At 44.0% G+C, this 25,722-nt stretch overlaps 1 protein-coding gene across 1 annotated transcript; it reads right to left on the bottom strand.

Annotated features, from left to right (window-relative positions):
* Positions 1-141: 141 nt before the first annotated feature.
* RAB39A (RAB39A, member RAS oncogene family) lies at positions 142-21,711 on the bottom strand. Its single transcript, XM_030560949.1, has 2 exons — positions 21,389-21,711; positions 142-3,523 (listed from the first exon to the last, which is right to left on the bottom strand). Exons 1-2 carry the CDS (start codon positions 21,709-21,711, stop codon positions 3,097-3,099), a joined length of 750 nt encoding a protein of 249 aa, XP_030416809.1. The 3' UTR covers positions 142-3,096.
* Between the last annotated feature and the right edge of the window lie 4,011 nt (positions 21,712-25,722).

Genomic DNA, 25,722 nt, shown 5'->3' with positions numbered 1-25,722 from the left:
TGAGCTTTCGTGGGTGAATACCCACTTCCTCAGTTGCATCTGAGGAAGTGGGTATTCACCCACGAAAGCTCATGCTCCAAAACGTCTGTTAGTCTATAAGGTGCCACAGGATTCTTTGCTGCTTTCATTAGTCTGTGCATTTCCCCAACATTTCCCCAATGTTCCCACACCAAAAATCTTCCACATAGAAAGAAAAGTGTGTTGACTCCAGGGCGTTCAGGAATCTTTTTTTTACAAATGAACAACTTTGAGCTGGGGATGCATGCAATTAAATGTAGACTTAAAATAATGATACTTAACACTTACATAGCTCTTTTCATCTGTGTAACTATTTGCGTTGTGGTAGAAGCCATAGTCTCCAGGCTCCATTGTGACAGTGCTGTACAATCACACAGGTAAAAGGGTCCCTGCCCCCAAGGGTTTATAGTCATGCTAGATCTCAACAGCTTTGCAAAGGTGAGTAAGAATTATCATTCCGATTTTAGAGAGGAGGAAACTGAAGCACAGAGCTCAAGCGACTTGCCCATGGTTACACAATGAGTCAGAATTCAGGTCTCCTCACTATCAGTCTGATGCTTTAGCCATTGGACTTTGCTGTCTCTCTTATAAGCTATGAGGAAATATTTTGAGACCTATAAGCAAGGGCCCTGGAATCTTTGTAACAGTGGGAGGGCGATGCTGGAACCAGGGGGCTATGCACTCCCCTATTTTAACATGCTCATATTTTGGGTAGCAGGGAGCAGCGTTGCCCCCCCAAACTGCAAGCCTCATGCAGGTGCGGAGTGGTGCTGGCATGGGCTGCGCTTGGTGGCAGTATTGCCCCCCCAAACTGTAAGCCCGAGACCAACCCTGCCCCCCCAAACTAAACCCATGTTAAAAAGCGGGGGGCATGGCACCAGCCCAAATGATATGCTGCTATTTTTAGCCCTGCAGCCTGAGTCCCGCAAGCCTGAGGCAGTTGACTTGGGCTCTGAGACTCAATGCCATGGGGTTTCCTTTGCAATGTAGACATACCCTTAACGTGCTGCACCACCTCAGCTAGCTGTAAACTAAGTGTTTGTATTGACAAGCTCTAAAAGGTGAAAGTCAGTGGAGAATCAGGCACCTTGCCTCTAGCAGCATGTAATACACAGGAATAGTTTAGTTCACGGCACACAGCAGATTTATATTAACTGCTATAGTATGCAGGGGCGGCTCCAGGCCCCAGCATGCAAAGCGCGTGCTTGAGGTGGCATGCCACGGGGGGCGCTCTGCCAGTTGCCTGGAGGGCGGCAGGCAGGCAGCCTTCGGTGGCATACCTGCGAAGGGTCCTCCCGAAGTCGCGAGACCAGAGGATCCTCCACAGGTACGCCTTTGGGAGGTCCACCAGAGCTGTGGGATTGGCGACTGGCAAAGCGCCCCCCGCGGCATGACGCCATGCTTGGGGCAGCGAAATGTCTAGAGCAGCCCCTGATAGTATGGCACTAGAATCTTAGGCCAGATTCCCATTTATGCTAAGGTCCCTTTATATCACTCTGCCAGCATAAAGGGGCCTTAATATAAATGGGAATAAGGCCCTTGAAGAGTTCCGTTCAATGCCATTTGAAGTCAAGGGATTTTTAGTGCAGTTGATTCAGAGGTAAGCGCTCATCGCCATCCATCTGTTTTGCCACCAGGATACAAGTGACATCGGGTTACTTGGCATATAAGTGACACATAGAGGAATATTCTGCACAAAGCAAGTATTGTTATGCCCATAGGTAGTTACGAAGGTGAGCCCAAGGTCAGTTAAAATGCAGCAGGTTTGCTGGGTCAAATTTCTTAGTTTAAGATTCAGTGTTCTTTGTTTTCTTAGAACAGGGATACTCCAACTTTTTTCATTCTATGTCTACCTTTTAAGAGTGAAATCCTCTTATGGACTCTCTCCCCTCCCAACAGGCCAATTCCCAACTGCAAGATTCTCAGAACCTTTCATTCTGTGGACCACAATTTGACAAAAAGTGTCTGAGAATAAACCAATCCCTATTTTCTCCATATTCAGGGCAGGAGTCCCCTTAGGACATAGCCCTAAATATTTTCTTGAATCTTACTCCTAGTCAGAATCAGAATTATTCTCTAAAGCTAGTGGACAAGATCTTCACCTTGTGTAATTGGCATAACTTTATGCCAATTATCCCAGCTGAGGATCTGGCCCTATAAATATTAGGTTATCAACTGTGATAAATATTTTCATGGATGAATTAATTATTATAGTTCAGAAGTGTAAACTGATTCCTTAAAATACACAACCATCGTACTTGCCTATAGCAACTCCTATTTTAACAAAAATTTTACACTTCACAAATTTTAAATTACTTTCTTGGTATCTAGTAGTTGGAAAACCTATTTTCTATGCATCTAGAATAATGGCTATACCATTTGTTGTATTACATCTAGTTACACTGGTGATTCAGAAAATATTTCATACTAAACTTCATTTCTTCTATTCCCTGTTTTAGGATATAAATATATTAGTCTTCTCAAATACATTCTTTTTCTTTAGTAAGGCTTGTATTCACAGTCATAACAAAAGTGTTTGCTGATGGAGCAATCTTTCAGTTTGCTTTCTTCAAAGTGATTTATATTATGAAATTCGACAGTGCTCTAAATCTTAGCTGTCTTTTAGCAAATCCATTCTTCATGAATGAAGAATCACAATTAAAAAAGTACAGGTTATAATATTTTTTATCCCAAAATGGAGGCAGGATGATTTGGAGCAACGAGCTTATCAGCACTTGGCCTATATACAAGAGCTTGATTTTAAACTCTGTTCAAAATACAAAGCCCATAAAGGATGTTACCATGATGATTATTGCACTTTCTCATCATCTTGCTACTTAGCACATATTTTTCCTTAAGCAATATCTAATTTATTTTCTTGAAGACTGCTCAAAGTTATTGTTCTGTGGGAAAAAAGCACTTTAAATGTTATGAAGTTATGAATTAGACAAAATGATACAAAAATGAATTATATTTTGGTGATTCAGCTACATCATGATCTATTATGTCTTCAGAATTATGTTATTTATGTTGGTATCATTCTCTAAACACCTGATATGCCTTTGGCATGCTATGAGTTCAGCAGATGCATCGTCTTCTAGGCTTTACAGCCTCCTCTGATGAATGGACAACATTTGGAACAAAGCCACTTTTAACACCTTCCCATCCATCCTGTATAGAAATTTTTCCTTTCTTTACAAGTTCATATATGTCTCGGGTCAGAATCGTAAAGGATTCTTCAACATTTGTGGCATCTTTTGCTGAGGTTTCTATGTATTTCATACCACAGGCAGATGAAAGTTTTTCAGCTTCTTCTCTTGTCACTTGACGCTGTGACACTAAATCACATTTATGTCCAACTAACAGAAACACAATTTGAAATGGCTGTACATGCATTTTAGCTTCTTCTAGCCAGTCTTTCACATGTTCAAAAGATCGCCGGTTTGTGATGTCAAACACCAGTAAGCCGCCAACAGAATTGCGGTAATAAGATCGTGTTATTGATCTGAAAAGTAAAGAGAGAAGGGGGGAAAAACAAGAGTTTAAAGGGAATGTAATTACATTTCTCAAGTTAATATTTCAGGGGAGCAGTACATTCTTTACTTGCTACCATCTCTTCACAAAATACACATTTGTTCTTTTTCATGAGCCAGAATTTATTTACTGAAGTTGTCTTTGATCATGTTCATTGTCCATATTTTCTTAAAGCCAAAAGCTGTCACTGCATGCAGCATCTTTGGACTCAACATCTCTGATATCAGTTTTGGATGCAGACTCAGTCTGGAAAGAGGCATTTCTGGTAAAAATTACCATGTTGCACATATTCAAGAAAAAAGAATTACAGCATTCACCACTAAATTTTTTTAAAGATAAGACTCTGATCCTGCAAACAGAGCTGTCCCTTGGGTAGGGTGAATCAGGGCGACCGCCCCAGCCCTGCACTTTGGGGGGGTCCCGCACTTTGATAAAATTGGGACTGCCCTGATATTTAGCCCTTTGTCCCACGTCCTGACTAAAGTATGATCAGGACACCATTTGTCCTGGTATTCAAGTGAGGAGGCAAATGGGGAGGCGAGCGGCGGAGGTGAGGAAGGAAGCGAGCGGCAGGTGGACAGGCAGGAGGGGGGTGAGGAGGCAGGCGAGTGGCAGGTCAGTGGTTGGGCAGGGGCAGGGCATGCCAGACAGATGGAGAGGGGACTAGCGGGGAGGTGGGCAGATGGCAAGAAGGAGAATGGTGGGTGGGGGGATGAGGAGGCGAGCAGCGGCTGGGTGGGCAGGTGTGCCAGGCAGATGGCGAGGAGACTAGCAGAGTGGCCGATTTGTCCCGGACCCTGTACCTCCTTAGGGACGGCCCGGCCTGCAAACACTCATGCATAGACTTAACTCTGCTCATGTGAATAGTTCTACAATTAAGCACATGGAACAGTGTTGACAGAATTGGAGCTTAACTTTGCCATAGACAAGTATACTTATTGTAATCTCCTCTCAAACCAATTCCTTGATATTAAACTCTGTGCAGATAATCATGCCTGTTGAGATCAGCAGCAATAAGACTTGTTATGTTCATGGCAAACGAAGAGAGAAGTTAGAAAAATAAAACACTCTTTCTGGAAGGCTGCAACACAACACTACTTTATTTCTTAGAATCCTGAACTGTAACTTGCCAAAATCAAAAACAGAGGGAGACAAAGCAGATGCTCCCTAAAGCAAAGAGGCACAAGTCACCCACCTTGCTCTAGGCTGGCTCTCTGCACAGACTGACCCAGATGGCACACTTTCCTACAGAGCTCCACATCTTACAAGCAGGATCAGGAAAGCCCTTGACAACTGAAGGTGATATTTTACAATTTTAACAGTTTTAAATATATCACAAGACCAAGAAAGGAAGTTCTGTAACACTGGCCAAAAACAAATCAGAGGGACAAATGCACTTATTACAGCTCTGACAAAGAACCTTTCTTTACCTCTTGCCTATCTATGGCACAGGGCTTCCAAAATTCTTTATGCTACAATTACTCAGGCTTGGAATGAGACATTCAGCATTGGGGCTCTAGCCATCTGTAATTGATTCCGAGGCCAGAAGGGACCATCGTGATCATCTAGTTTGTATAACATAGGCCAGAGAACTTCCCCAAAATAATTCCTAGAGCATATCTTTTAGAAAAATATGCAATCTTGTTTTCAAAGGAGACTCCAACATAACCTTTGGTAAATTGTTCCAATGGTTAATTACCCTCTCTGTTAAAAATCTAGGCCTTATTTCCAGTCTGAATTTGTCTAGCTTCAACTTCTAGCTAGCAGATCGCGTTTAATCTTTCTCTGCTAGATTGAAGACCTCATTATCAAATATCTGTTCCTCAGCAGGTACCTATAAATTGTAATCAAGTTACCCCCTAACCTTCTCTTTTGTTAAACTAAATAACCTCAGGTCCTTGAGTCTATCACTATAAAGTGTGTTTTCCAATCCTTCAATCATTGTCGTGACTCTTCTTTGAACCCTTTCCATTTATCAACATCCTTCCTGAATTGTGAACGTAAGAACAGAACGCATATTCCAGCAGTGATTGCACCAGTGCCCAATACAGAGGTAAAATAACCTCTCTACTCCTACTTGATATTCCTCTGATAATGGATTTTGGCCACAGCTTCACACTGGGAGCTCAAGTTCAGCTGATTATTCATCACAACCCCAAACTCTTTTTCAGAGTCACTGATTCCCAGGATAGAGTTCCCCATTGTGTAAGTCTGGCATACATTGTTTGTTCCTAGACATATTGATTTACATTTAGCAGTATTAAACCACATTGATCCCAGTTTAACAAGCAATCCAGACAGCTCTGTATCAGTGAGCCTAACCTCTTCAGTATCTACCACTCCCCCAGTTTTTGTGGCATCTGCAAATTTTATCCGTGATGATTTTATGTTTTCTTTCAGATCATCAATAAAAATGATCAATAGTGTAGGGTCAAGAACAGAGGCCTGTAGGACCCCACTAAGAAACACACTCGCTCAATGCTGATTCACCATTTACAATTCCATTTTGAGACCTATTAGTTAGCCAGTTTTAAATCCTTTTAATGTATGCCATATTAATTATATATTTTTCTAGTTTTTTAATTAATATTCCTCTAACATCATCTGTCATGGGCCTTCAATATACTATGAAATGAGAAGTAATTCTTCAGCTCTGTTCCAGGGTGATTAGGCCTCAACTGGAGTATTGTGTCCCGTTCTGGGAGCCACATTTCAGGAAAGATGTGGACAAATTGGAGAAAGTCCAGAGAAGAGCAACAAAAATGATTAAAGGTCTAGAAAACATGACCTATGAGGGAAGATTGAAAAAAATGGGTTTGTTTAGTCTGGGAAAGAGAAGACTGAGAGGGGACATGATAACAATTTTCAAGTACATAAAAGGTTGTTACAAGGAAGAGGCAGAAAAATTGTTCTTTTTAACCCCTGAGGATAGGACAAGAAGCAATGGACTTAACTTGCAGCAAGAGAGGTTTAGTTTGGACATTAGGAAAAACTTCCTAACTGTGAGGGTGGTTAAGCACTGAAATAAATTTCTTATGGTGGTTGTGGAATCTCTCCATCATTAGAGATTTTTAAGAGCAGGTTAGCCAAACACCTGCCAGGGATGGTCTAGATCGGGGTGGCCAACCTGAGCCTAAGAAGGAGGCAGAATTTACCAATATACATTTCCAAAGAGCCACAGTAATATGTCAGCAGCCCACTCATCAGCAATCTCCTCCGCTCCCAGAGTCACCCACCCCTCCCAGCCCTGCTGATCAGCGCCTCCCCCTCCGTTCCCACACCTCCTGATCAGCTGTCTCCTGGCGTGCAGGAGGCTCTTCGGGGGTGGCAGGCTCAGGGAAGGGGGCGGGAAGGGATGGAGTGGGGACAGTACCTGTGGCAGAGCCAGGGGCTGAGCAGTGAGCACCCCCCCCGGCACATTGGAAAGTTGGCATCTTTAGTTCCAGTCCTAGAGTCGGTGCCTATACAAGGAGCTGCATATTAACTTCTGAAGAGCCACATGTGGCTTCAGAGCCACAGGTTGGCCACCGCTAGTCTAGACAATGCTTTAGCCCTGCCATGAGTGCAGGGGACTGGACTAGATGACCTCTTGGGGTCACTTCCAGTCCTATGATTCTATGATGACCTCTGAGGATGCTGCTAAAATAGTTTGGATCAGGGTAAATCCTACTTGATAACATATTTTTCTATGGCAGTAACCCTCCTTAACTGTTCAGTTTATAACCTGTATAGTTTTTTATTGCAATTTGAACATAATGGTATAACAAACTCAAATAATGATGTTGCAGTTGTGTACGTGAATCCTGGGATAATTAAATTCTGGTAGTCACAGTAAGTTGCATTTGAAGGGGTAGCAGCTGTATAGTAGGGTAAGACTAATTGTTTACCCTAATATTTTGGACTGATCTATTCCAATATCTTAGGGGCAAATTCTATTGTGGATATATGAGAGTGTGTGTGTGTGTGTGTGTGTGCGCGCAGTTCTAAAGTGAAGCAAATGGAATCTTACCCTCAATATTAATTCAAATTGGCTTGGATCTGAAAAATGACGTTGCTGAAAACTGGCTGAAGAACCATAAATAGAGGGTAGATAATACTTTGTGTGAAGTGTCTAAAGGATCTGTGTCAGGCTCTGTCTTACTCAGTATTTTCACTGATGATTTAGAAGAGGGCATAACTAGCATGTTGCTGAAATTTTCAGATGATGCTTTGGATGAACTGCAAATGCAAGCAAGGACATAAGAAATAATTGAAATGGATCTAGAGAGACTAGAAATATTGCCACCAAAATGAGATTTAACTTGGAACAATGTAAATGATGCAAGCAATCTGAAGAAAATCCTTGAAAACAGTAATGCAGACAGTGATATAAGCAACAGGGGACAGAAAATTAGATATTGGTTTATACTGGAATAATGCTATACAAGTACCATAGTTTCTTATATAGAATTATGTGACATCAAATATCCATGAACTGTCTATTTGTCTTTAAATAATACCTCATGTACACCTGTGTGTTTTACATACACAGGACCTGATCCTCAGCTGTACATCAGTGTAGCTCCATGGCTTCACTATAGCAATGTTGATTTACACCACCTAAGAATCTGGCCTGTATTATTTGTTTAATTGACTAAAAACAGTTCTGCAAAATAAACAAATGATTAAAAAAGGCAACTGTAATTTTGGATTACGTAAGAAGTGGCATCATATAAGGGAGAGAATAGTTTCTATCTTTTGGTACAATCATAAGTCAAATAAATCTTTCATTTTCAGATCTCGTTATTAAAGAGAACCTGATAAACTTGAGGGAGTTCAGAAAACAGCAAAAGAGGTGGGTTGGAGAAAACACATGAGGAAAGATTTTTTAAAAAATGATTTAGATGGGTATAGCTTGATTAAGTGACAGTTAAGGAGGGCAGATATGTGTGGAAATACTGTCTACAAATATTTGAAGAGGTTTAAACTTAAGGACAGCAATTATTTAGAGTAGTGTATTACATGAAAGTATAATTATGAGTGATGAGATAAAATTAAGAAGTAGGAAATTGAGGCTGAAAATCAGGAAAAATCTTCCTAGCACTAAGATCTATTAGGCTGTTGAACAGTCACTCCAAAAAAAGTCATGGAAGACCCCAGACTTGAGATTTTTAAAACTAGACTGAGCAAACACTAGAAAAATACACTTTGGGGAACATTCCAGCATTGGCTGGGAAATGAACTATGACCCAGATCCTCAAAGTTATTTAGGTGCCTAACTCTATTCAACTCAATGGGAGTTAGTCTCCTAAATACCTTTGAGGAGCTGGGCCTCAGTGACTTAGTAGATGCATTTTATCTCTGACTTCAGTGGTGCTCATTCACACTATCCTCTAACATGTAGTGATGAAAGTGCATGGACTAGATGATGCACATTAGGTCTTTCAGCTATAGATTCTATGAAACCATATGAAAGGGCAGAATTTGGTCCTTACTAATATTAAGGGAAAATCTTTCAGTATTTTTCAATGGTATTAAATTTATTTCTCAACTCACTCTGTCCTGCCCAATCTTAAAGGAAAAGAGCTTAATTACATCTCAGACATTCTTCTTGTGCCACCACTGTCTGACCACCATCACAATAATTATGAACAGCATGATGCAGTTCATAAGCAAAACACCCATTGACATCACTAGCAATGTGCAAATAAGTGCTACAATATCAGACCTAAAAGAAGTTTATTGTAAAAGAGAAAATAAAATATATAGTATTTCCCTCTTACTAGATTATTATATTAGAGTCATGATATCACAAAGATTTGCAAAGTGTGAATCAAACCAAGTTTAGGAGAGTTACTAAACTTGAGTCTAAAAATCATTTAGAAAAAACAATGTTATATTTATTCTCTGCTCCATATAAACCAGTTACAGGTTATGAAACCTATGAACCATTTGCACTTTTGCTAATTATAGTAAAACATTCTATCTTCAAAAAAAACAAACAAAAACAACCCCCACCCCCAGATAAACAATGTTAACTAAAGGATATCAGATTATTGAAAGGACTGCTATCATTTCAGATCTGCAACAAGAGAGTTTGTATCAAAGCTATCAATAATACATTTGTAATCTTCATACAACACTTTTCAACAAAAAGGCAGGGTTTTTTTTGACAAAGTTGATCTTTGTTGAACAGAACATATTCAAATAAATCTTAATAAGTCTCTGCCTGTTCAATAGATTAAATAAGGCTACAGCAGATATTAAACCGGAACCAGATGGCTTTGATCCTGAATTCTATAATTACAAAGCCCACAAAATAATTCTATATTCTACAACAGTTTCCTGTTGAAAATGAGATTGCTCTGTCAGAAAATCATGCAGCAAACTGACCCTCCAAAGAATAATAATTTCACACTCTTTTGTTTTAATTGAGAGTATATTGTTGAATGTAGATTCTAAAATGCTTATTGAAATTATGACTTCTCATTTAGAGGAATCCTTCTGTAGGTTAATTAATCCTGATTAAACTAGCTTTAATGAAGGAGGAAATTGTTTACTTCAGACGTGATTTTAGATTAAACTGAGTAATTAGGTTAAAAAATAAGTCCCTGACAGTCATTCGAAATGAAAGCAATGATAAGATATTATTCACTGGACAACTGTTTCTGAAAATAAATTAGAGACTATATGAATCAAATCAAACTGTATTTTTAGAGTGATGCTCATTTTAGAGTGATGCTTATTTAGCCATCAGTTTCTTTCTGATTTTGATCTCACTGATTTTTACTAAAATGAAAGAAACTTTCCAAACTAAAGCTTTACCTTTATCTAATTTAGAAAGAGAATTATTTTTATTCCCAGCCCAAGATATAACACGAATATATATATATATAACCGGATATAACACGAATTCAGATATAAAGCGGTAAAGCACTGCTCCTGGGGGCGCAGGGCTGCGCACTCCAGTGGATCAAAGCAAGTTCGATATAACACGTTTTCACCTCTAATGCAGTAAGATTTTTTAGCTCCCAAGGACAGTGTTATATTGAGGTAGAGGTGTATATTATAATGGAGTTAAATATGAGAGTACATATCAATCAATTAAAAAATTACAGGGATGGTATAATTATTCCAAAACCATGTTTTACAAAGCATAATGCATTAATATAATATCCTGGCTTTGTAATGCATAGTTTTGGGATAATTACAACATCTATGCAATGTTTTTACCCTTAAGCTACTGATATACACTCTCAACCTTATGTGCATCAAAATGTAGTTTTCAGTCTTGGAATTTCCATGGTATTTAAAAGTTATTAAAAATTTCAAACAACATTAAACAAGAAACCTAAAGCAAAATTGACCATGTGAAATTTCTAATGATTTGATGATATGTAATATTAACCGTAAATAATTTAAAAAAATGACCTTTTATGGGCAAATTCACTGGTACATTAGTGCAGAGCAAAACAGCCAGAGTGCACTAGCCAGTTAAGATAGCTGTACAGCTGCTTTGCATCAGAGCAGTGCAAACCAGTCAAACTTCACAGATGACTCTGACCCTTAATTTCTTATTGATGTATGAGTTAGAGGATGGTCTTAATGAGACAGGCAAAATATGAGAGTAGGTTTGGGGAGCCCAGTGCCAGAATCCCAATGACTCTGGGGTTTAAGGGCTCCCCATGCACTCCTCCCTCAGTTTCCCCAGAAGGTCTGGCTTGATGCTTTAGTGGAGCTGAGGCAGCAGTGCTATGGGGAGACTTTCACACAGAGATGCCCAAGCTAGTATGCAGGCAAAGAAACTTTAGGGAGCAGTGATAATTGGGTCAAATAATCAACCAATGAAAATTCTTGACACACTGTCCAGTCTGCTTCATACCACTGGCTCATTACAGCCAATAGACTTATTGCATGCAAATTAGCTGTAGGAGAAGGGTGGTAATTGGTTGATTTACCTCTGTAGTCACAATGGCCCCACTTAAAAGTTACCTGAGCCCGTCTGTAGTCTATATAATCATAATAATTAAATACAACAATCGTGAATAACTTAGTTTAATTTCAATCTATTTTTTTTTCAAATATAGCTTATGCGCAAGATTACAATTCATTTTAATTATATGGAAAGTTGAAGAGTCTGTGTTATTCCATTATTAAGATAATTCAGAATAAAGAAAAGATTGACACTTGCTAAATTTCTTAAAGGACTCAGTTTTTAATTAATTTGAACTCAAACTGATTTACGGATTTACTTATATGTGAATGGAAAATTCATTCTTTACTCATAGAGGCAGTGCTGTGAGTTTGGGGACGATAATCTATTTTGACCCTAACTGCGGAGCCTTTACCGTTACCTCCATAACAAAGGTATAGCCTTTCACACAATTTATATTTAATCTATATTAAAAACTCCATGTATAATTGTAAACATCTGAAAAACTAAGAGCAACAAGGCAAGCTAAATTCAAGTTCAATCTCTGTCTTTAATTCACCCCATGGCATGTATGTCTGCAGCTCATTACATAAGAGTAATCAACGTGGGTTAGCGCCAGGGACGGCTGAAAAAATAATTTAAAGTCCACACTACCTACTCACTACTGAACCAGGCAGGTAATAAGCACTACCCAGTCAAACTGGCAACCAATCCATTCTCTCTTCAATTCTGTCCTGACATTGCCAACGGCAAATTATTTGTTCCTATGAGGTACCTTTGCATTCAGTCATACATAGGAAAAAAACAAATGTGTTAACATGTGAGAAGGTCATGTGAAAAAACTATCCAGTCTGGATTCATGTGAGTTTCACATACAGATTGTTCAAAGTTTCCTCTCACTTAACCTGGAAGTTTATTTTTTTGCTTTAATGTGTAGACAAATATACTACGGTACAGTGTCACTTCAATGAGAACTGAGATTGTTCATCTTCTTTGAAAACCAGGCCATGGTTTTAGTACTTAAAAATGGATTCAGGAGCCTGACTAACTTCAGTCACTCATGTTTGCAAATTTTGTGCAAATAATAAGATCGGCTCCCAATTCAGAATCACATTCTGACTCACCTGTTGGATCTGCTTACCTAAAATCTCCTTCCATAACCAACTTCCTCTCTAGAAGCTCCATGTTGCAGAAACAGAATGCAGAGCTATGAAGAATGTGATAGGAACACGGGGTATGCCATACTGGATTACATCAGTGGTCCATTAGTCTAGTTCCTATCTCTGACGATAGCCAGTATGAGATGCTTCAAAGAAAGGTGCAAGAAACTCTGTGATGGACAACTATGGAAAAAATCTGCCTAGAGGGGAAGTTTTTCCTAACCTGTGTCAATTAGAAGTTAATTTATGAGTTGAAGCATGAAGCTTATATCCTTTATAATGTTTTATCCTATCTGATATTACTATGGATGTTCTTATTAGCCATGTAAATGTCTAATACTTTAAAAAATCTTACCAAGGGCTTGTTTATACAGTTGAAGTGTCCTTAATGTGGACACAGTTATACTGGTAAATGGTGCTAACATTGATATAGCTTATTTGTGTAGGGACGAATAACAAACTATACTGATGTAAGACACCTTTATATCAAAATAGCTTCATCTACACTATGATTTGTACTGATTTAACTAATTTGATTAAAAATATACACCTCTAATCAAAGTACGGTAGTTAAATCAGTACAAAAACTGTTTGCTCACCAAGCCTAAGCACTTGGCTTCAGTGATATCTTGTGACAGTGAGCTACACAGGTTAATTATGCACTGTGTAAAAAAGTATTTATTTTATCAGTTTTAAATGTGACATCTTACAATCTAATTTAATAGCCCTTTGTTCTTGTATTATAAGAGAGTAAATAGGAGTGCCAAATTTACATTCTATTATATAAAGACCATCAAGCCTTGGTGTCTTGTTACTTTTTATCAATATGTCTTAGTGTCTCCTCTTTGACACCTGGATCTCTGTCAGTACCTCTTCTTTATACCTGAAATAAGTAAATCTGGGATGTGTGTCTGTGTCGAAAGAAGAATGCTAACATTAATAAAATGTTCAAAAACCTTCATAAGAGATTAACTATACGAGGGAACTCTGACATCACATTCTACAGGCCATTATCCTCTGATTCCACTGAGGGTTACCAAAATAAACTACACTATCTGCTCAAGAAACTCCCTGAAGAAACACAGGAACAAATCTACACAGACACACCCCTAGAGCCCCGACCAGGAGTATTCTATTTGCTACCCAAGATACATAAACCTGGGAATCCTGGATGCACCATCATCTCAGGCACTGGCATCCTGACAGCAGGTTTGTCTGGCTGTGTAGACTCTCTCCTCAGGCCCTACCCTACCAGCACTCCCAGCTATCTTTAAGACATCACTGACTTCCTGAGGAAACTGTGATGTTGCACCCCGTAATGCTTTACAGAAATATGCTTATGAATGTAAATATGACATAAATGGAATATGTTTTATGCTAAATATGCCACGTAACATATCTTTGCAAAGGTTTTGTTCTACTGAATGTATTCATCCTATTCATATGCATGTATCATTTTTATATCTGAAGTTATGAGTGTTGGCTCTATGCTTGTATTTAAAGTGTTTGCTGTAGGAAGCAACTAAATCTGGTCATATAGTGGGAAGGCGTTATTCAAGTAATTGGGAGTACTTGACTAACAAGGGACCTTGATAGACGCCAATCCACATCTGAGCTTTCCTGGGGACATTCAAACTAGCATGTGGACAATGACATCAGCCTGTAAAGAACTGAGTCATGCATGGATATGTGACTTGCCAATGTGACTCCAAAACTCCATTTTGTAGCTGTAATTCTACCCAGGGGGGAGAGGGGTTTCCACCCACAAGACAGAGGCTATATAAGCCCCTGGGAACCTCCTTCATTTTGTCTTCAGCTGGCTCAAGACATAGCCTCTCCACCCCCAAAGGAAACCTGAAAGAAACTGGAACAAAGGACAGTAACTGCAGGGGTGTGAATGATTGCTGGACCCAGATTAGAAGGAGGCTAGTCTGTCATAGAACCTTATTGGAACATCTCTGAGGGTGAGATTTACCTGCATTTAGTTTCCTACTGTTAGGTTAGACTTGCATGTTTTATTTTATTTTGTTTGGTAATTTACTTTGTTCTGTCTGTTATTACTTGGAAGCACTTAAATCCCACTTTTTGTATTTAATAAAATTACTTTTTACTTGTTAATTAACCCAGAGTAAGTATTAATACCTGTGGGGAGGGCGAACAGCTGTGCATCTCTCTCTATCAGTGTTATAGAGGGCGAACAATTTATGAGTTTACCCTGTATAAGCTTTATACAGGGTAGAATGGATTTATTTAGGGTTTGGACCCCATTAGCAGCTGGGTATCTGAGTGCAGGAGACAGGAGCACTTCTTAAGCTGTTTTCAGTAAGCCTGCAGCTTGTGGGTGACATGGTTCAGACTTGGGTCTGTGTTTGCAGCAGGCAAGTGTGTCTGGCTCAAACAAGGGAAAGTACTGAAGTCCCAAGTTGACAGGGAAAATGGGCTCAGAGGTAGTCTAGGCACATCAGGTGGCAGTCCCAAAGGGGTTTCTGTGATCCAGCCTGTTACAGAAACTACAATCCTTTCATGATTTTCCAGAAAACACCATCCTAGCCACAATGGATGTAGATGCTCTCTACACCAACATTCCACACAAAGATGGACTACAAGCCATCAGAAACAGTATCCCCGATAACGTCACGCCAAACCTGGTGGCTGAACTTTGTGACTTTGTCCTCACCCACAACTATTTCAGATTTGGGGACAATTTATACCTTCAAGTCAGTGGGACTGCTATGGGTACCCGCAGGGCCCCACAGTAGGCTAACATTTTTATGGCTGACTTAGAATTTTTATGGCTGACTCAGCTCTCATCCCCTAATGCCCCTACTCTACCTGCGTTACATTGATGACATCTTCATCATCTGGACCCATGGGAAAGAAGCCCTTGAGGAATTCCACCAGGATTTTAACGATTTCCACCCCAACATCAACCTCAGCCTGGACCAGTCCACCCAAGAGATCCACTTCCTAGACACTACAGTGCTAATAAGCGATGGTCACTTAAACACCAATCTATACCAGAAACCTACTGACCGCTATACTTACCTACATGCCTCCAGCTTCCATTCAGACCATATCATATGATCCATTGTCTACAGCCAAGCTTCAAGGTACAACCGCATTTGCTCCAATCTCTCAGACAGACACAAACACCTACAGAATCTCAATCAAGCGTTCTTAGAACTATAATACCCACCTGGTGAAGTGAAGAAACAGACTGACAGAGCCAGAAGGGTACCCAGAAGTTACGTACTACAGGACAGGCTCAACAAAGAAAGTAACAGAATGCCACTAGCCGCACCTACAGCCTCCAACTAAAACCTCTCCAGCACATCATCAAGGATCTACAACCTATCCTGAAGGATGATCCCTCACTTTCACAGACTTTGGGAGACAGGCCAATCCTCGCTTACAGACAGCACCCCCACCTGAAGCAAATACTTACCAGCAACTACACATCACACAACAAAAACACTAACCCAGGAACCAAACCCTGCAACAAACCACAGTGCCAACTGTTTGCATATTTATTCAAGGGACACCATCATAGGACCTAACCACATCAGCCAAACCATCAGGGGCTCGTTCACCTGCACATGTACCAATGTGATATATGCCATCATGTGCTAGCAATGCTCCTCTGCCATGTACATTGGCCAAAACAGACAGTCTCTACGCAAAAGAATAAATGGACATAAATCTGACATCAGGAATTATAACATTCAAAAACCAGTAGGAGAACACTTCAATCTCCCTGGATACTCAATAACAGATTTAAAAGTGGCAATTCTTCAACAACAAAAACATCAAAAACAGACTCCAATGAGAAACTGCAGAACTTAGAATTAATCTGCAAACTGGACACCATCAAATTAGGCCTGAATAAAGACTGGGAGTGGATGGGTCACTACAAAAACTAATTTTCCCCTGCTGATACTCACACTTTCTAGTCAACTGATTGAAATGGGCCACCTTGCTTACATTGGCCTCATTAGCACTACAAAAGTGATTCCCACCCCTTCTTGTCAATTGTTGAGAACAGTCCACTTTTACCTTAATTGAATTGGCTCGTTAGCACTGGCCCCCCACTTGGTAAGTCAACTCCCATCTTTTCATGTGCTGTGTATTTATATCTCCCTACTGTATGTTCCACTCCATGCATCTGATGAAGTGGGTCTTAGCCCACAAAAGCTTATGACCAAATAAATTTGTTAGTCTATAAGGTGCCACAAGGACTTCTCGTTGTTTTTGCTGATACAGACTAACATGGCTATCACTCTGAAACCTATAAAAGATATGCATTTCAAAAGCTGAGCCAGTGGAGTTCTGGAAGAATAAATGAGGCCAAGGAGAATATGGTTGCCTTTCAGAATCCATAGTCTTCATGTGGCTGTGAACATACTATTCCAAAGCAGTATGACCATTCTGGAACATTAGCACCATTGATCTGAGGTTGTAAACCCCCATTATAAAAAGCACCACCCCTAACAAATCTGGTTTCTCATAGCTTCATCTAGCTCACCAAAAACACGCTACAGAAGTGGAGTCGGTATGGATGGGCATAGGCAAAAAAATTCTGAGAACTGCAGTTACTGGTAAGTAACCCTTTTTCCTCTATCATAAAATTGTCTCTGCAGATCCCTGACATAGTAAATTAGCCCTCCTATTGCAGTTATCTGCTAACGCTTGCTGGTGAATACTTAATTAAATAAAGACAGTAGCAGTGCTCTCTGATCTGGGCATAAGCTGGAGTCTCAGAACCAAGAATAATTTTGTGAATAAACTGAGCAACAAATGGCAGTACCAGAAATCGAAACACTTTATAGGGAAGCTATTGATGTTAACACTCCGGTAGAATGAGCTTTAAAACATCCCACAGTCTCTCTGGTACAAACAATTTGTCATAACAAGCTTGACTATAGGCCATGCTAAATCCCCTTGGATGACCTTTGAGCATAGATCATCTCTCCTTGGACTTTTTCTGAGTCCACGAACAGACTTTCTTAAGCTAGTTTCCCTGGCATAGTGTGAGGCTTAGGCAAAAAGGTAGGCAAAGAAATGAACTAATTTAGGTGAAATCTTATCCTATCTTGGTCAGAAATACACGGTGAATAACCACTTTATATTCATTAAATATAGTCTATCTAGGTTCTTGTCCCACTAGATTGTAAACGCCATAAGGTAGAGATCTTTTTGTTCTCTTTGGACAGCACCTGGCATAACGGGGTCCTGGTCCATGATTGCAGCCCCTTGGTACTACCACAATACAAACAAATTAATAATAATAAAACTGTATCCATCACTGTATTATCTGATCTCAGTATAAGGAGCCATCTAGTGCTTACCCACTTTGCAGAGGTAGTAAAAACCATGCCACTTTAACTGAAAAGTAATACACTCCTCAGCAATGTAAATGGTGTTTACATGAGCCTACTTAGAATCCGATCCCAATCCCAAGACACCAGTGGCAGATACACCCCCAGCCCTCCCCTTTCTCAGAAGTTTTACCATAGGATGTAGAAGAAAGAAAGAGATTTGAAAAGGGTGTCGTGGCAAGTACACCATCAAAACGTACTTTTCTCTGGGGATGTCCCCTAGCCTTGGGACCAGCAGTGGGCTGGCATACAACTACTACGGATTCCCCTCACATAGGGAAATCCTCTGGGAGTGTATTAAGCCAGGCTCAATGTAGCTTTGCACCAGTGGGACACTGCAAAGGAGCTGGAGCAGACTTGAAAAACAGACCTATACACTGCTTGGTCATTTTTATTGTTACAAGAAAAGCATCCTAGTAAGTTAAGAAGACCTTTTGGCATCTTCTAATCTCCCAAAGGTTATAGCTTGATTATGATCTACATTTTTCTTCATTTAACAGAGGACAAATATACAAGTTTCCAACATACTGTTTATATTTTAGTAATCTATTTATAACATGCTTGAATAGATTTAAAAGGCTAAGCACAACAATTGCATTCATAATTTCTATGTATGCCATCTGTCAAGACATGTCTATTAACAAACAAAACACATTTAACAGTATTTCCTCTGGTATCTGCTGGGTATTGGAGAACACATACACTAGTGGGTAAATGTCAAAGCAACGGCATACATGACTCACCATTGGATATCCCCTGAGCATCATCATGTTAAATGATGGCTATTATTTGATTTCAGATGGTATTTTATTCACATCCCTTTGAGTCAACTAACAGTCTTGATTGGATATGTTGGCCCTTTGTCAGCAAAATCAAAACAGAGTGACTACTAGTTATTAGACCTGTATTTATATTTTACATTTGTTTGTAGGAAAACACTAAGAAGCTGAAAAATATTAAGAGGCTGTTGTTATCAGCAGTGAATTCAGCACTAATCTTGGAGAGGCCTGACTCTGCAAAAATATATTTATGCCCTTCCGACTCATGCAAGCCCAGGAAAGTTGCTGGTTAATCTCCAGGGTTGCAGGTTTGTATGATTTTTGGTGGTGCCCACAGGGCCAGTGCATGGAAGTTTCGCGCCCCAGGCGAAACTTCCACCTTGCGCCACCCCCCCAGCTAACCCCGCCCACCACCCCCCATGGCAGCTAACCATGCCCACCCACCCCTCCCACCTGAGACCCCCCCTCCGCAGCAGCTAACCCCACCCGCCGCGGCAGCTAACCCACCCGGGGAGCTCCCCCTCGCAGCAGCTACCCTCCCTTGAAAGCCCCCCCTCCATGGCAGCTAACCTGGCCTGGGGAGCCCCCCCTGCGGAAGCTAACCCCGCCCCCCTCCGCAGCAGCTAACCCTGCCCGCCGCGGCAGCTAGCCCCACCCAGGGAGCCCTCCCCAGCGCTCCTCTGCTGAGCATGCCAGCGCTGCTCTAATTTTCCTCCCCTCCCAGGCTTGCGGCATGAGGGGTTTGGGGTGTGGGAGGGGCTCAGGGCTAGGACAGAGGGTAGGGGTGTAGGGTGAGGGCTGTGGGGTGCAGGTTCTAGGTGGGGCAGGGCTGAGAATGAGGAGTTTGGGGTACAGGCAGGCTGCCTGGGGGCTTGGGCCAGACAGATGGACTCCATAGTCCCCCAGCCCTCTCCCTGCCAGCAGCAGCAAACTCTGAGGACGGGGCCTCCTTAGTCCCTCCAGAAGCACACTCACCCAGCACCATCACTGCATGTGCTCCTAAGGGACAGGCCCCTCTCAGGTCCAGGAAGCCCCCTTGCCTCCCCTGTGGAGGGTGCCAGGGGGGAGGGCTGCCATCACGTGTGCACCTCCTCCCTCCACAGGCAGCAGCTGTGCCGCCACCTCAGCCTGCCGCCCCTGCTGCTCCCTTTTGTAGCTGGCAGCAGCCAATGAAGGAGTGCAGCGTGGAGCGGCAAGGCAGCCGCCCGCAGCCCACGGTGTAGGTAGGGATGCTCCAGGGGAAGTTGTGCGGGGGCGGTAGGCTGGGCCAGGGACAGACTCGGCCTCGAACATTGGAGGATCTGGGCCCCTGGGCCCTGAACTTGTTGGATCACAGGCATCATGGGCCCATACAACTTGCCGCCTTGGTTACTCTGTCTCCCTGTCCAGGGAATAGATTGCCCTGTCAGCTGTAGAGGAACTGTTGATCTGCAAGGGAGGAAGATGGTGTGTGTAAATGAATCTCCTGCAAGGGTCCCTGTCACAATTTAACCCCACCAAGCTCAGGAACATGCTGGAAGCACAGTGGTCATCAAGAGTCTGGTTTAAGGGAGGAGAATGTGCTTTGGGGGAAAGAGAGATGCCTGGCTTTGCCTTCTCCAGAGGGAGGAGAGACAGGAGGGGGGTCTCAGTGGCTGGAATGAGAAGTGTGTGATGAAAGACAGGAGTATGGAGATTGGGGTGGAGGTGAGTTCCTATGGCTACAGGCAGTTCGGGGAGAGAGGGGACCCTAGAAAGCAGTGTCTAGGACGACAGTGTGGTCCCTGGAGTGATGCGGGGGAGTCTGCAGGGGAGGAGCAGCAGGAGGGTGGCCCAGGTGGGATCAGGGTGCGGCAGAGTGTGTCCAAGGTGAGTTGTGGAGACAGGAGGGTGATGGAGGGGTTCCAGGTGTGGGGCTGGTCCTGGGAAGGCACAGGAGTGATTGGGGAAGAGTAGGGGGCAGGCTGGCGGTCCCAGGTGTGGTGCTAGGGTGGCAGGGGGATGGGCGGCGAGGCAGGGGGTCCCAGGGCAGCGTGAGGAGGCAGGGGAGGGGTCCCAGGGCAGCACAGGGATGGGCAGGGAGGCAGGGGGTCCTGGGGCAGCACAGGGAACCAGGAGGGAGGGCCTGGGGCAGCACGGGGAGGGGCGTGGAGGCAGGATCGGGGTCCGGGCCGCGCGGGGATGGGCGGGGAGCCAGGGGGTCCGGACTGCAGGGGGATGGGCGGGGAGGCAGGAGCAGGGTCCAGGCAGCGCGGGGATGGGCGGGGAGGCAGGAGCCGGGTCCGGACCGCAGGGGGATGGGCGGGGAGGCAGGAGCCGGGTCCGGGCCGCGCGGGGATGGGCGGGGAGGCAGGAGCGGGGTCCGGGCCGCGCGGGGAAGGGCGGGGAGGCAGGAGCCGGGTCAGGACCGCAGGGGGATGGGCGGGGAGGCAGGAGCCGGGTCCGGACCGCAGGGGGATGGGCGGGGAGGCAGGAGCAGGGTCCGGGCCGCGCGGGGATGGGCGGGGAGCCAGGGGGTCCGGACCGCAGGGGGATGGGCGGGGAGGCAGGAGCGGGGTCCGGGCCGCGCGGGGATGGGCGGGGAGGCAGAGGCGCTGGGAGGAGGCCGGGAGCGAGACGAGCCGCCTGTACCTGAACCGCTCCTGCCCCGCCGTGTCCCACAGCTGCAGCTTGACCCGCTTGCCGGGCTCGATCTCCACCAGGCGGGAGAAGAAGTCCACCCCCACGGTGGGGTCGCAGTGCAGCGGCCCGGGGAAGCTGCCCTCGGTGAAGCGGTGCAGGAGGCAGGACTTGCCCACGGTGGAGTCGCCCAGCACGATCAGCCGGAACTGATAGATCCAGATCGCTGCGTCCATGGCGGCCCCGGCCTGGCCCGCCTCGGCCTCGGGGTCCTTCCTGGGGCTCCTCCTCGGCCGGTGCCTGCACCGCGCTCCCACTGCCCCTATCCCGGGCATCGGCGCTGCAGGCCGGCTGGGGGGAGGGGACGGCTCGGACCCGAGCAGCTGCACCCTGTGATGCCAGGGAGGGGCGGGGCCCCCGGCTCCCGGTGGCGATGGAGAAGGGCTGGGGTCCCGCCGATCCCCACAGGCAAAGGGCAGGGTTGGGGGTCTCACGGACCCTGTCATGCAGGGGAGAGGGCTGGGTCCCTGAGATCCTGGGGGACTGGAGGAGGTACAGGTGGGGGAGGGAGGGCGCTGTCCCTTCAGCACCTGTTCTGCTCAGGTTGAGCTGAACAGGTCAGCCTGAGCCATTGCATCACACAGCCCGTGCCTTCCCTGCAGGGTTAACTCATGCTCTTCTTGGGATGATGTCACCCCAGCACTCCTCCCATCTACACACACAACCCACTCACTCCAGTGTGGTGATGCTTTCAGTCGTGCTAACTGGCCCAGCTGGGGGTTTACCAAACCACTTTGCAGTGAGGAGGAAGGCTAAGCCACTCAGAGCCCACAGTCCTCCAGTGCCTTCCCACAATTCCCCCCATGTGCCAAAAAGGACTGACAAAATCTCCAGAATTCAGTGGGAAAGACTCATAGAGTGGCTTAGCTTACTGCAGTGTAACCAACTGTGGTATGTTCCCGCACAGGTCCTAGTGACACATATGGGAGCAGGGCCGGCCTTAAGCCGATTCATCCAATCCCCCAAAATCAGGCCCTGCGCCTAAGGGGCCCCCACTCCAGGGGTCTTTGGCAGCATTTTGATGGCTGGGGTACCGCTCCAGGGGTCTTAGGAGGCATTTTGGTGGCTGGGAGGGGGTGTCCTTTGGTGCTGCAGAAAACCTGGAGCAGATCCCCCACCGCCGAAGAGCCGCCAAAGCACTGGATCACCGCCGAATATTCCAATCAGTCTCCGCGGGTCATAAAGCCAGCCCTGCATGGGAGCCCAGCCACAAAGAGGACGTAGTGATTCAGATGTCTTGCTGCAGTGTGGCTGTTCATCCCGCAGCTAGGCTAGTCTGGGTGCTAAGACCTGGGTGCCAGTTACCCAGGCTAACTGCGGGGAAGACATTTCCTTGAAGCAAGAGTTTCCCCTCCATCCCCAACCTCCAATTCACACATGCTAGGCCCTACTCCCCTATTCAACAGCTTGTAACAACTCACAGCAGATCCAACAAGGGCTGCAAGATGGGTGGATAGGGGGGCAAATTGGAGAGGCAGTGGTGGGAGGTGTACAAGCTAGGCACTGAAAAGGATGAGCAGGGAATTGGGGTACAATGTGGGACAGACAATGGACTGTGGGACATGAGATGGGCAAGGGAAGGTGGGAGTAGAGCTGAGAAAAAAGGGGTGTTGCACGTAAGGGTGGCTGCAATAAAGGGTGATGGGCAAGGATGGTGGAAAAAAGATGAGCTATGAAGAGGAAGGGAGGGAGATGAGTAAGGAGTTGCAGAAGGGGTGGGAGTAGAGCTAGGTGACATTTTCTTGTCAAATAGTTTATTCACTGAAAAATGTAGTTTTGGGGCAATCAAAACTAGCTATGAATTTGGTTCCACTTTGGGGAATGGTTGTGATCAAAGAAATGAAAAAAATACATAATTGAAAGGCAAAGCCATTTGTTTTGACATTTTCAAAATGAAGTGCTTTGACCTTTTGCTTCAAAACAATGCTTTGTTTCAAAATTTAGATAGCTTGATTTAAATATTTTTTTAAGTGGTGATCACCCAAAAATGTAACAAATTAAAAAACTGAAAAAAATGTTTTGCATCGAATGTTTTGTTTGACCCAGAATTATTATTGCAATTAATTATTATTATTTATTCATTCTCGTGTTTCACTTTGGTGAGAAAACCTCAAAATTTCCATTTTGGTTTGTCCCAAGAAAATTGGGAAGGATTTTTCACTTCAGCCGCTGAAATTTGCTGAGCTCTAGGTGAGAGACAAACCAGGAAAGGCATGAGACTGATGTGGGGAGCTGTGAGTTGGGAGAGGAACACAAGACAGTCAAGGAGAAGCATGGGTGGGTAAGAGTGAAAGTTAATGAAGAATGGGACCTGGAAAGGGGGAAGGAAAGCATGGAAGAGTCAGATAAAGAGGGTCGGAGGAGAGACTCATGTAAGATGAGTTGAAAAAAGAGCAGTCCAATCCCCTGCTCAAAGCAGGACCAATCCCCAACTAAATCATCCCAGCCAGGGCTTTGTCAAGCCTGACCTTAAAAACCTCTAAGGAAGGAGATTCCATCACCTCCCTAGATAACCCATTCCAGTGCTTCACCACCCTCCTAGTGAAAAAGTTTTCCCTAATATCCAACCTAAACCTCCCCCACTGCAACTTGAGACCATTACTCCTTGTTCTGTCATCTGCTACCACTGAGAACAGTCTAGATCCATCCTCTTTGGAACCCCCTTTCAGGTAGTTCAAAGCAGCTATCAAATCTCCCCTCATTCTTCTCTCCTTCAGACTAAATAATCCCAGTTCCCTCAGCCTCTCCTCATAAATCGTGTGCTCCAGCCCCCTAATCATTTTTGTTGCCCTCTGCTGGATTCTCCAATTTGTCCACAGCTTCTCATCCACTGTAACCCCTAGGTCCTTTTCTGCAGAACTGCTGCCTGGCCATTCAGTCCCCAGCCTGTATCAGTGCATGGGATTCTTCCATCCTAATGCAGGACTCTGCACTTGTCCTTGTTGAACCTCATCAGATTTCTTTTGGCCCAATCCTCTACTTTGTCTAGGTCCCTCTGTATCCTATTCCTACCCTCCAGCATATCTAACACTCCTCCTAGTTTAGTGTCATCTGCAAACTTGCTGAGGATGCAGTCTACACCATCCTCCAGATCATTAATGAAGATATTGAACAAAACCGGCCCCAGGACTGACCCTTGGGGCACTCCGCTGGATACCGGCTGCCAACAAGACATGGAGCCATTGATCACTACCTGCTGAGCCAGCTTTCTATTCACCTTATAGTCCATTCATTCAGCCCATACTTCTTTAACTTGGCGGCAAGAATACTGTGGGAGACTGTACCAAAAGCTTTGCTAAAGTCAAGGAATAACATGTCCACTGCTTTCCCCTCATCCACAGAGCCAGTTATCTGGTCATAGAAGGCAGTTAGGTTAGTCAGGCATGACTTGCCCTTGGTGAATCCATGCTGACTGTTCTTGATCACTTTCCTCTAAGTGCTTCAGAATTGATACCTTGAGGACCTGCTCCATGATTTTTCCAGGGACTGAGGTGAGACTGACTGGCCTGTAGTTCCCTGGACCCTCCTTCTTCACTTTTTTAAAGATGGGCACTACATTAGCCTTTTTCCAGTCATGCGGGACCTCACCCAATCATCATGAGTTTTCAAAGATAATGGCCAATGGCTCTGCAATCACATCTGCCAACTCCTTTAGCACCCTCGGATGCAGCACATCCAGCCCCATGGACTTGTGCTCGTCCAGCTTTTCTAAATAGTCCTGAACCACTTCTTTCTCCACAGAGGGCTGGTCACCTCCTCTCCATGCTGTGCTGCCCTGTGCAGTAGTCTGGGAGCTGACCTGGTTCGTGAAGACAGAGACAAAAAAAGCATTGAGTACATTAGCTTTTTCCATATCCTCTGTCACTAGGTTGCCTCCTTTATTCACTAAGGGGCCCACACTTTCCTTGACCTTCTTCTTATTGCTAACATACCTGAAGAAAGCCTTCTTGTTACTCTTAAATCTCTTGCTAGCTGCAACTCCAAGTGTGATTTGACTTTCCTGATTTTGCTCCTGTATGCCAAAGTAATATTTTTATACTCCTCCCTGGTCCTTTGTCCAGTCTTCCACTTTGTGTAAGCTTCTTTTTTGTGTTTAAGATCAGCAAGGATTTCACTGTTAAGTCAAGCTGGTGACCTGCCATATTTACTATTCTTTCTACACATCAGGATGGTTTGTTCCTGCAACCTCAATAAGGATTCTTTAAAATACAGCCAGATCTCCTGGATTCCTTTCTCCCTCATGTTATTCTCCCAGGGAATCCTGCCCACCAGTTCCCCTAGGGAGT

Source organism: Gopherus evgoodei, chromosome 1 (assembly GCF_007399415.2).
Source record: "Gopherus evgoodei ecotype Sinaloan lineage chromosome 1, rGopEvg1_v1.p, whole genome shotgun sequence".
Classification (NCBI taxonomy): Eukaryota; Metazoa; Chordata; order Testudines; family Testudinidae; genus Gopherus; species Gopherus evgoodei.
Note: the sequence above shows the minus strand (reverse complement) of the source record. Positions and strands in the feature narration are given on the sequence as shown.